Raw genomic sequence first — 12,865 nt, forward strand, 5'->3', positions numbered from 1 at the left:
AGCTGTGAAATCCTTTAGGAGCTCTCAGCTGTGAATTCCTTTAGGAGCTCTCAAGACCTCAGTTTCTGCCATAAAAATCGCTCGGATGGGTCTATGGTCTGATAATCTTGATTCGACTCTTTCATACTGCTTTTGCTTGAGTCCCTTACCGAACCATAGTATTCGATCACACCTACAAAACCATCACTTAGCACATTAATTAATCTGGTTTTGCAGTCGTTTCATTGATTAATGGGCAGTTTATGATGCTTAATTACCATGCCGGAGCACGCCTTTTGTATTTACTCTTCTGATCACAGCCAAAGTAAAGCCCCGAATTTGGGTAATATTTGTAGCTTGGAGCAAAGTTTATTACTCCTTCATGCCAACCTTCGAATGCACGTCCTTCCATGAGCTCCACCTTAAGCTTTAAGAAAAAATCAAAATAATTATCTATATCATTCATAAAATCTTAAACCAACAAACACTCAAGAAAGATTTTCATGAAACAGGCACTCCGTTACCGTGGTGTCTTAATGAGCGTCCCGTGCTAATAACTCTGTCATGCAAAAGTCTCTCTACATAACATGGTATAATTTGTCTGAAACTCCAAGATGACGGTTGAAATGCGAGTTAAGTACCTGATCATATTCCAACAAAAGGTTCCACTTTTGCTTCTCCACAAGATATTGCGTTGTGGCATCAGGCAAGCAGATTCTGTAGTTTAGGTCTCCAAGCCAAATTACCCTACTGCGCGTATATATTACTTAGTATTCAATAGTTTTACAAACAACAAAGTAAATTAAAAATTGCTATCAAACAGCCCCTTCTGCATGCACATACATACTCGTGATCAAGAATTTTTGTGGAGAAATTAGTGAAAGGTCCTGCAGGAAAGGTGGTTCGAGACAAAATCTCAGCGACGTCTGCATTTCTTCGTCTCTCATCGCCTTTCTTACCACCAGAAGCTAGATGGCTACACACAAAACAAAAGCTTGTTTCATGTAACCAAAATCTTACTGACACCGAACCCTACATATACGTATACGTGACAATATGTTAATTCACAATATATATGTATAGAAATTGTAGAAGTAAAAATTTAATTTGAATAATTGATCTAAATTCATTCATAATAAATTACAGTGAATGGATGATAATTATTACTTAATATTCTGTACCTTGTTCCCTAGGCAGCCCATGATACCACAGCCAACACATGAGACACTGAGATGTCTTATGTATTGGCTGAGATCACTTGAAACCCAAACAGATATAAATATTCCAACCATTTGCTTACTAATGATGCATCGGAAATCATCTTCATCTTCTCCTCCTTCTTCTTCGTCTTCTGTAATCTTATTCTTCTTATCATTAAGAGCAGCTCCGATCAACGAATTCCATTTCTCACAAACTTTGCGGTTTTCGGATCGCACAACATTTCCCACATTCAGTGGTACAATTTCTTGGAACCTGAAATTCGTCAATTCATTAATTCAGAACTAGTGATCGTATTGTATGAATCAATCTGCGGTGCGTGCATGGAGACATGCACGTATGATTATATAATTACCGTATAGATAGGGAAATAAATAAGATTAATTACCCAAGGACGTAGATATTAGCAGGAGGGTTAATATTATTAGGTCGGAGCCAACCTTGTATGTCCAAATACTCTGGAGGTGAAACACCTCCAACATTCCAGGAACCCGCGAAGATCCTGATCAGATCCATGCAAAAGTAGAAAACTACGCCATCATCATGTTTTACTACAAATTAATATTCAATATATGAACTAATAGCTAGTTAGGTGAGGTATTGATATATTCATTCTTAAACCTAAGTAGACCAGCTTACCGGTACGTATTTTGAGCAGTGGAAATTATGTTGGAGTTGGAGACCATATTTGCTTGGTTATTATTTGGTCTTTCCGTAGTAGCCTCCATATCCATGGAGTCTCCTGGATTTATATCCTCCGTGAAATTGTTGATGCAATATCTCGGAATCTTTTCTGCCATTAATCTGGATTATAGTCTAGGGTAGTGTGAATGTCCCCCCACCAAGTTCGAATAATCCTCCCTCAGAGAGAGAGAGTAGTAGTAGTCTAGACTCGACCTTCAAACATTAACTAACACACAAGTATCAACGTAAATAACAGTTAGCGAGCCAGACAAATCATTAATTTGATCAAAGAGTAGACGTGAGTTAGGCCTGTTGGCCATATAGAATAGTGTGACCGCACCTTGTACCAAGTTCAGATCCTCCTCCCGGGAGAGTAGTTGTCTTGCTTGTTTGCCTTGCATGGAGTTAGCAAGGGTTATGTATCACACTAGTGTAGCTTAGGTTGAAAGATATTATAGGACTGATATTTTGGGTAGTGGAAAGGGAATGCGACCCTCAACCCCTCCCGTGAATAAAAAGTGTAAAAAGATTCCAATTTCCCAATATTTGGAAGGAGATAAGCATAATTAAGGCTGGGTGGCGAAGGAGATGATGCAAGTAAGAGACCATATTGTAATGGGATTAATTCATGATTAGTGGGAGGTGCGGGATTAATTAAAAATTGGACAATTTGCTCAAGAGAAAAATATCTCGCTCTCTGTCTCATATTTATTTAGTTGCGCATGGTACCGTTTTCTAATTTGTTTTTTTTATCTGTGTTTTTATGTGTTTTTTGTGTGGATAGGAGGCCTAGCTAGCTTATAGAATATTATGAGAATTAACAGTCGATGCATGGTCTAGTTTAATTCATGGTGGTTAAGTTCGAAAAATGGATGGAATCGCAGTAATTTCTTGTGACGTGTACGAGTAATATATGGGTACGTGCATGGTAGTAATTAATAATATAAAGAAGCAGTGAAATCAATTAGTTGGTTTCGACAAAAAAAAAAAAATCAATTAGTTGGTTCGCTATAAAGATGATAATATTGTCCATTAATTTGATATATAAATGACTAAATTATTTATACGTGGATTGATTTTTATGTATATATAATCTTTAAATAATGTTATTTAAAAAAAATAGATTTTAATTCTTAAATAAGATGAAGTTTAAATAAATGTATCATATAAAATTGAACATTGTCCCTAGACTCTACTAAATGTGACCGTATACTTTTAATGTCATTTTTTTTCTTTTATAATTTCTTGGTGTTCTTGAATTAAAGTTTTTTTTATGAAAAATATTGTAGGATTTTAATACTTGTTTGAAATCATCATTTAGTACTACGGTCTAGTGATATTTTTTTTTACTTGTAAGTGAGAAGTTTTAGATTCAATTCTCGCTAAAGGAGAATTTGAACCACATTATTATGGCTAGCCAAGTGTGAGGTTTAGCTAGGTATTATTGTTTGTTCAAAAAAAAAATACTCATTTAAAATCCAGATGAATTTTCATTTGTTTCGTTAATAAAAAGGAACGATTGGATGGACGGCAAAATAACTACTACGCAATCAGATTAGCTAGTTAATTAATTAGTTTTTTAGTTAATCAAATCAAATAACAAAAAATATAGTCATTGGTCAAGCTAGTTTGTAGTATCCCACATCGCCCGTGAGGGCGTGGTCTTTGGGCCTTATATATCCATTGCCAACCTTAAGTTTCAATTAGGCCTTTTGTGGACTCCCTGAGGGGAGGGCAGGCGCTGGCTACGGCTGAGTACCGGTCCACAGAAACAAAACTGTGCGGTAGCTCTGTCTTCGGGCAGGGAATGCCAAAGCGGACAATATAGTTGGAGCTGAGGGTTGGGATGTGACATAGTTAGTATAGTATTGGGTTAAGTAGACTGCAATATACATTAATATATATATATATATATATATATATATATATATATATAAAGTTGGGGCTTTTAGATCCAGGTCCAAAAACATAGATGATTTTTAGGAGTGAGTCCAATTACTTAATTATATGTATTTATTTTTTTAATGCTCATTTTATATTTTCTAAAAATATTAAAAATCAATTAAAATCTTCTAATATCATGAATTTTCAACCCCAAAAAATATAATTAATATCTTATAACAAAAAAAATAATATATTGACATAAATCTATCTACAAATCATTCTGAGTTAGCAAATATATGAATGTATATCATACCTATAAGTAAGATATGAAACTTAACTAAAAGGTAGAAAAAAAACATAATATATCTACAAGCAAGACACATGAATCTTACTTGATTATAAAAAATAATCTATCATATAGATATATAAATATAATTAACCTGTGATATAGGTTGATTATAAAAATAAAAAATAAAATCTATAAATGGCAAGAAAGAACAAAAAAAAAAAATCAAAGAGATAATTAGGAAGAAATTTGATTTTTATAATAAATCTTATCATTTAAGAGATAATCATTGATAATAAAATAATAATATTTAAAGAATTAAACTTATTTTAATAAATTAGATTATTCCTACTATTAGCTCAAAAAATTGAACCTATATCAAATTTCTCCTATAAAGTTATACCCTTCCTCCTCCTAGTGCTAGTGCTAGTGTGCCCAATTGCTTGCCTTTTGGAGCTGAATATATAGTCTACACGCGACCGTCCAACCCCACTACCATTTCTTCTTGTTTCTATATTGCGTGTATCACAAACGATTGGTTGGTTTTTATCCTGGTGGCAAATTTAATATGTATTTAAATACTGGAAATGATTAATTATTCATAAACATATACAGATTAGTTGAATTGATTAATTATATATGCGTTTTATCTGTTCCTTTGCAATGGCTTTCAACCTCAATGTCAGTTGGCGTTTTGTCTGTTGTCCCAATTGAGAGAGGCAACAAAATCTTGATGGGATGAGGATTGAGGATGACAGGTTCATTGAAAAAGAAAGAGAACAAATAAAGCCTATGAATTAACAATGGGTGTTGTCTGCATAATATATAACAATTTAACTGCAGATTTCAACATTATCTTTTTCTAATAAAGTTCATGGACAAATTGTACCCAACACTTTTTCATTATAATTTTCAAAGGAGCACTAGAGAGCATATAATTTGAAAAAGAAGTAAATATAATATACATGAAGCTTATTAAGTAATTCCTTTTAATGTTCATTGTTCATGCAGAAAGTTATTGACAACATATTGAGAATCATATATCGTAAGAATGTATATTATATCTACACCTACACCTATATATGAATCTCATAAAATCTTAAACCGCTATATTCGTATAGCAGACGAGCTTCATATATATATATCAAGCATCACACTCAACTATCCATGTAGGGGTTTAGGAGAGACTGGATAGTGCCATTTATATTGACCATTTCATGACCACATATCGTGTATCCCATGAAACGGAATCCCGTCTAAAAAGCTAACTACATAAATATTCATATATATATATATATAGGAGAAGCTCCATATATAACATGTATTCATTTCACGTTTTACTATTCATTTAGTGAGTCATAATAGTGTCATTCTATTAACCGTTTCGTGATCACATATTGTTTAATGTTGAATATGATTGACATTTCTAAATATTATTTATGTTGTCCCATGTTAAAAGTACTAAATGATTAATATGTAGTGACGAAACAATCAATACGAGGGCACTATCAATCCTATTCCATGTACAGTGGATGGGATGTTATATATATTGTATGGGTCTTTCGGTTATCATAGACAGATAGGTTAATATAATCCAAGAGGGTGGCCGTGAAAGCGTACAAATGAGCAGTTCATAACGGGAATAAAACGGAAATTAGAAAACAACAGTTTCCACTAGAAGTGTAGAACGTAAGCCACTTTCGTAAAACGAATATCTCTACGGTCGCCTACTTGTATTTCTCAGCTCACTGCGGCATTTGCAACATCAGATTATGTTAATTAATGAAACATCAGAATAATCTTAATTCCTTCATTTCTTTCACTCGATTAATTATCATATAATTGTTCGTGTTTCCTCCATGTAAAAGCGTGGTTAATTATTCTTCTTTAACTTTAATTTATCGTACGCTAAAGCGAATTAACGTTACAAAACTCCAAAAAAATTATAAAAATTTCTTTGATCGCAGGTACATAAATCATTCTTCACCACCTTGACAAATAATTGACAATATTGTTGAGAGTATCGATCCCACATCGGGAAAATAAGAGAAGTTGTATGTGTTTATAAGTAATTACGCTACTCTCTGTATTGCCAATTGGTTTCTTTTTATGGTATCAAAGCCGGTTGCCCCTTATGTGAAACTCAACGGCTATACGTGCTCCACGTCACTCAATTTGTATTTTCCTAGAAATGAGAGACCTTGCATGTGCTTATAAGTAATTAGCTACTTCTTACATTGCTCTTGGTTTTATGGTGGAACGTCAACTTTTTTCCTTGTTTGTAAACCTCTATCGAAATCGGAAGTTAAAAAAATACACGAGTTTTCCTTCACCTGTTAAAACTAGGTAAAGAAAACAACAGAAAATATATACTTACTATTACTGTGGGGAGTTTGCTATCAGGGGAGCCAGGAATTCTGTTTGAAATGTGGAAAACCCACCTGCTTAAATTCTTCAGCAGGCAAGTTTTCAAGCAACATATGGATTAGGAGATGAAGCATTTTACAATTGCAGATGACCTTTCCAATACCGAACAAGAAAACAATGTCACGATGCTTCAAGTTTCAATATAATACGCTGAGTTTTTATCCAGCCACATCAATTTTGGTTTTTCTATCTCCTGCTTCCACAAAAATGGTCATTCGTATCGATCGATCCATTTTCTTTTTGTCCCATGACTTATCAATCTTTATCTCCCACTGTTGCACTGCCTAGCTGCTTCATATTCTACGATTCAACCACTCAATGATGCCCTTCGTAATGGCTTCTCGCTCTGGCTCGAAGAGAAGGTCATGTAACAACCCGTCAAACAGTTTGATGGTTTTGTCAGTTGAGGAGCCTTCATCGTACAGTTTCTGGGAGGCCTCAGGGTCAGTAACAGTATCAGCTGTGCCGTGGAGAACAAAGAAGGGGACCCTCAATTTGGTTAGGTTCTGCTGCAAGTAGGATGTGATTCGGAGAATCTCATAACCAGTCCTTACGCGGATGGATCCAGTGTACACTAGAGGGTCCGAATACTTGGCAACTAGAGCCGCTGGGTCACAAGAGACAGGCATGCCCTTTTTATTTGCTGCACTGATTTGGAATCTTGGCAGCAAAAATGAGAGCAATGGAGCAATTACCTGGCATGATAAACGGAGGAAAGCATGTAGGGGGTTAGGGTTTAGGGTGCATTTGAAAACTTGTAATTGAGTATATAATATATTCAAGAGTGCATAAAAATTAGTTGTAACAAAAGCTGGTTTTCTGACCACAAATATTGGATGCGCAGGCTGAACCCCAACTGCTGGTGATGTGAGCACTACACCGTCTATGCGGGACTCAAATTTTGGGTCAAGCATTACCTAAAATCATTTTTGCGATATAGAGTAAGCTCAGATTAAATTCCAGGCCAATGAAGCTAATGAATAGATAGAAGACAACAAAACTGTGACTACGAAAAAGTCATTCATGCAATTCCAAGAAAATAAAAAGACTTCGACAACCCATACCTTAAGGACAATGGCTGCACCTGTGGAATGCCCAAAACAGAAACACGGTAGGCCAGGATTTTCAGCTAAAACCTTTTCGAGAAATAATTTCTGCATAAAAATAAAAGAGCGAAGAACACATGTAAACGTTTAATCAAAGCAGAGTTCCTAGGTTTTTCAGGTGAATTAAGAACTGGATTCAATTGTTAATTAGCCTTGAAACTTACCATATCAGTAACAGCATAATCGAGAGAAGGAACATATGCATGAAGCCCATCACTCCCACCATGACCTAAGACAGATAAATCAACGAGAACAATTATATGCGATATATAAACAATTAACTACTAAATCAGAAGATTTAGAGATTTAGTGCAAGTAACAGGGATGGAGTAACCCAAGGTCCACAATTTATGACTTATCCTTCGACACAAAGAAAACTCGAGATACTATTGTTTTTATTGCTGTGTTAAACAAAAAAAAAAGCAGAGACTCTTCCTTCAAATCATAATAAGACTTGAACCCCCGACAACATACAGCCATTACACACCAGAAAACAATCCAAAAGCATCTTAAACAAGAAACAAAGTACAGAGAAAATAGAACTAATGACATTCAGTCCCAATTAGAAGCCTAGAAATTGCAAAGGTTTCCAAGTGAATTTCGAGTCAAACACAAGAAAGTTTTAATCTTAATCCAATTCTGATAAATACAACTGGAAGGACACCCCACCATACACAGTGGCACACTTTAGACTGGATGCTTGTGTTGGGATGTAACTAAGTTCAACTTTAGCTTAAACCATTGTAAATATTTTTCACTCGATAGAAGCATCAGAGGCGTAACTTATGAGAAACATACAAGGTTAGACCCAAACATACAAGCTTACTTATAAAGGGAGCTTCAAAGGTTTACTTTTTCGCAGCAAAGGGCATCCTAATTACTCAATTCCTGCAACATCCAAATATATATGCACTGTTGAAGAGAGTGATCTCTAGGCTATGCAAACCGTAATTAAATAAAAGAAGAAGACTGCCTCTAATACAAGTGTGAGATTTTAAATTTTTGAGAGAAATCTTCCCCCTTATCTAAAAAGTTAAGGCTCTTCCCCTTCCACAGCAAATATAAAAGTAATCTTTCAGCCATTTTCTTAAGCGTTGCGTTATATAGATCAATCTTGTATTTCAATCTGTTGTATAGCATCCAAAATGCTTGCCTAGAAATTTGGTCATTATGACACAAGCCAAGACAAGCTTGTGGCATAAACAATATACACAATTACAAAACAAAAAGAAATGTTGATCGGAAACTAGTGAGTGCACGAAAACATTAAAATTAGGTCAGTACACAACTACACATTGCTAATGACATACACAGGAAACTGTCATTAATTGGCTTAGACTTTAGGTATAATTTTTTAGAACGAAAAAAGAAACCATTTAGACTAGTTAGAAGTTTAAATGCAATGGTAAAGGGTCAAAATGGTGTTGACTTACCAATCCAATCCATTCCATAAACCCTAAATCCATTAGCATTCAGTTGCTTTGCAAAGTAGTCGTATCTTCCACTGGTGAAATTGTACAAATGTCTTAATAGATATATCAAGGCCTTTAACCTTATAATCAGCTTCAATAGCATTTAAGTGAGAATTATGTAGAAATGACAAACCTGTGTTCATTCAGACCATGCATAAGAATGACTACGCCCCTGCAAAGTGTAAATATTAGAAACTTACAACTTGGACTCCATGACTTTGCAAACAAAACTGTGGATAAAGTATATACGTGTTTGAATATAAGACCCAAATAATATAACAGTCTAATAACATAACTTGTCAGATATATGATAGGAGAAGGTTACTGTTCTTTAGCAATTATTCCAACTTACATATTCGCAGCAACGGAAATGTTCTCCTACCAATTAGTATGTCATGTTACAAGAATAGGGTTCAGGGTATGGACTATGTAAGTTAACAGAAACTTCTGATAAAACCCAGGCACTGCTTAGAGGATCTGTCGTCAAGAACAGCTTAATTGCCCTGATGTTTCATGGCATTATCAATCAACATTTTAATAGAATAGCCCACATACAAGAGTTTCTAAGTGGTGAACCTTAGCTGAAATGATTCATCAGAAATTTGTGCAAAGTCCACTGTGGAACCGACCACAAGAAAATTTGCCTGACTTTCCCACACACTATCAATTTTAAAACTGGTTACAACATCTGTAGCTACTCTTAATAGATTTCCGAAAAATAGGCAATGCCCTAAATGGTCTCAGCAATATGATACAACTTATTATGCCAGTAAGCAGAGGAGTGGAAAATGAACAAGATGTGCATTTTCCGTAAATCCAGGTGCACTGCACAATCATTGAAATTATCATGTGGGTCTAAGGACAAGAGATTAGAGATGGGACCTCAAGAAAGCGAAGGATCCTCATGAAAGCAATATTTGGCTAACAAACAACCACAAAAAGATTGCCAATTTTACTCGGGTATTGCAATCCTTGAGCACCGGTCCTTATCAGTATGGTATGCGTAAGTAATACGCAGTTTCTAATGGAAGGTTGATACTGATGGTACAAGCATATGTTAGAATATGCATGACTATTAGCATACTTAGTGAACACAAACTGACAAAGTAATGAAATTATTTAACATGAACCTAACTACTTCAAAACGACGACGATGTAATCAAGAAGATAAACACATATGTCCAAACTGTTCATTCATTAAACTAGATTAACAATGCCACTTTTCGAGCACCAAAATCCGACGATAATAGATTACTCCTTGAAAAACGAGGTGTAGTCAACCTTAATTAAGATTGAAAAGAAAAAAGATTAAAACTTTCAATCCCAGATAGCATATTTCTTCTGCATTTAGATTGCCGCCGGAAATCTCATCATTTTCTTCAAGAAGTAATGAAAAATTCACACCTTTTTGCAGTAATTCAAAATAAACAATCTAATCCAATCCAATGCAATCCAGTCCAATCCAAGGGGATAATATAATACAGAGGCATTTGATTTACCTGATGTTAACGGAAACGGGAGTCCAACTTTGCGTGAAGAGAGTTTCACCTCTCGCAGTCGCAAAGAGCGAATATCGCCGGACCGAATTCACATCATCATCTTGTACAACTCTTAGCTTCGCTAACGCTCTCCTCGCCGCCACCTCCATGTCCACCGGCAACGACGAGCTGCTCTTCCAGGGAACAATCGTTGTTGGCACCCGGACCACCGGCCCCCTAGGCTGCCTCTCGTCCTTGGCCGACTTCTCCGCCAAGACCGGCGAAGCCGCCGCCGCAGACGACGACGGCGCTCGCTTGCGGCCTCGAAATGGGAGCAGGAGGAGCAGGAAGAAGGCGTTAATCAGCATCATCAGACTCCGCAGCAACCGCAGCGAGAGGAGGGCGTTTATGCGGCCGCTCGCTCCAGAAGTCAGCATCAACGACGACGACGACAAATCGCTGCCTCTCTCCGTCGCCATTTTCTGCTGCTTCTTCGGCGGTGGTCTTGTGGGTTGAAAGAACAATGCTGATGACGCCGGCGGCGGTGGAGATAATGACTTGAAATGGAATTGGAGCTCCCCCAATCCAATCAACGGCCGGATTGGTTGTTTCCTGTTGAGGTTGTTGTTTGGCTCCTTCTTCTTCTCCCCATGAAAAAACAGAATTCTACTATCTATAATCCCTGCTTTTCCCAAACAGATCATAAAAAAATTGTGCGTTTTTTACTCAATTCTCGGTGGGAAAAAGTGCTTTTTTTGCCAATTTTAGACCTCGCAAGCTGCTTTTCTCTAATCTCACAAAAATCGCTAATTATCCAAAATTAAAAATAAAAATAAAAATGTTTGAAAAGAATCGGGAAAAATGGACAGCAAAAATATAGGTGGATTCAAAGCCAGCCACTTGCCACAGCGCAGGAGAAGGCGGGCGGCTTAAATTAGAATTTTAATTAATTTAATTTAATTTAATTTTTGAGTTTTCGAGTTTTCGAGTGTTTTCGGAATTGGAAACTGAAATTTCGAGAGACGGTCCATTTTCAAGTTTCCGTTTTTGGGATTTTTTTCTGAGGAGAGAAGCAACCACCAGCTCTCACTGGTTGGCGCCCTAATCCAATCTGTTTCCCGGGTTTTTCTCGCTCCGACGCGTGTCCTTGCGCTGTAATATTATACTTTTTTTAACATTATATCTAACACGTGTCGCGCGGTGAGTGATGTTGTGTCGGATGTGCGCTGATATGGAAGGGATGAGATCCTCTCTGAATCTTTTCTTCCAAAGCCTGCGAATTAAATGATTCGGAACTTTAAAATTTGATTCAACAATTCTTGAAATTTTATCGTTAGATTAAATTTCAAAAATCTAAATCACTTGATTCACAAACTTTTGAGGAGGAGGGATCTCTTTCCGATATGGAAGATAGGAAGTGTAGAGTTTTGGTTTGAAGTGGTCGCAGGAACACGTGGAGTGGTGCCATCAAATTTGTTTACGTTCTCCCGTGCTACATGGCGACGGCTTTAGGGGAAGGAAGGATCGTGGTTGAGTTGAGTCTGTCAAGTGTTGACACGTGTAAAGCGTCAGCTCCTGGTTTGGAGATTGGAACCAGTGGAGCTGGTTTGGACCCTACTATTCACTGGGCCGAATATGATATTTTTAGGGGTGTACTATCGACCCACATCCCATTTTATTTCTTACATACTCTTTGATAATTTTTGTCCGTTGATCTTCTTCGATTCATCCGATATGACGGTCAAAAATTAAAAGGTGTGTGAGAAGTAAAATGGGGTGTGTGGATATCACATCCCTATTTTTAAAGGAGGTTTAACAAAACACTTCCGGTACTGTTCACTTTTAACGAAAAATCTCATTTATATATTTTCCTGATACTATTCACTATAGCTTTAAAAAGAATTTTTCATTAAAAGGAAAGTTTTTTTAGACTTTTCATTAATTTTCCTTTTTTTTAAAGAAAATTGGGCCGATGGCAAATGCATTCATTCAAACTACACCCAACCCAAAACGATGATTTCTAACAGGTCTTAGATCAACTCTATCCCTGTCTTAATACCGATAAATTTAGACATTTACCTTGGAAAATGGGTTTCCGATGGGCAAAATATTGGCCCAAGAAATAGGCCTAGAGATTGGCCCCGCCAAAACAATGAGACCCACAAGTGCGTGTGGGATTCGGATGTAAAATGGCAAGAAAATGAGGAAATTCTTATGTGTGCGGTTCTTTTATTAGTCCTAACTAATTCAAATTATCTTGACCGTTAAATATGTCATATAACATTTGTGGGGTTACATGATGACATTCTTGTTAATAGGCTTGGCAATTTC

At 36.3% G+C, this 12,865-nt stretch overlaps 2 protein-coding genes across 2 annotated transcripts; both read right to left on the reverse strand.

The window, feature by feature from the left end:
• Nucleotides 1–16: 16 nt before the first annotated feature.
• Nucleotides 17–2,009, reverse strand: LOC137713028 (type IV inositol polyphosphate 5-phosphatase 9-like). The gene is made up of 7 exons (XM_068452256.2): nucleotides 1,837–2,009; nucleotides 1,586–1,699; nucleotides 1,161–1,452; nucleotides 827–1,011; nucleotides 621–729; nucleotides 258–406; nucleotides 17–172 (listed from the first exon to the last, which is right to left on the reverse strand). The coding sequence occupies exons 1-7, from the start codon at nucleotides 1,995–1,997 to the stop codon at nucleotides 25–27; spliced, it is 1,158 nt and encodes a 385-aa protein (XP_068308357.2). The 5' UTR covers nucleotides 1,998–2,009; the 3' UTR covers nucleotides 17–24.
• A 4,457-nt stretch (nucleotides 2,010–6,466) lies between these two features.
• Nucleotides 6,467–11,665, reverse strand: LOC137713094 (uncharacterized). Its single transcript, XM_068452348.2, has 7 exons — nucleotides 10,556–11,665; nucleotides 9,190–9,228; nucleotides 9,018–9,088; nucleotides 7,749–7,813; nucleotides 7,543–7,632; nucleotides 7,303–7,395; nucleotides 6,467–7,173 (listed from the first exon to the last, which is right to left on the reverse strand). The coding sequence occupies exons 1-7, from the start codon at nucleotides 11,236–11,238 to the stop codon at nucleotides 6,772–6,774; spliced, it is 1,443 nt and encodes a 480-aa protein (XP_068308449.2). The 5' UTR covers nucleotides 11,239–11,665; the 3' UTR covers nucleotides 6,467–6,771.
• Nucleotides 11,666–12,865: the final 1,200 nt, after the last annotated feature.

Source organism: Pyrus communis, chromosome 14 (assembly GCF_041283825.1).
Source record: "Pyrus communis isolate YQ-2024b chromosome 14, ASM4128382v1, whole genome shotgun sequence".
Lineage (NCBI taxonomy): Eukaryota > Viridiplantae > Streptophyta > Magnoliopsida > Rosales > Rosaceae > Pyrus > Pyrus communis.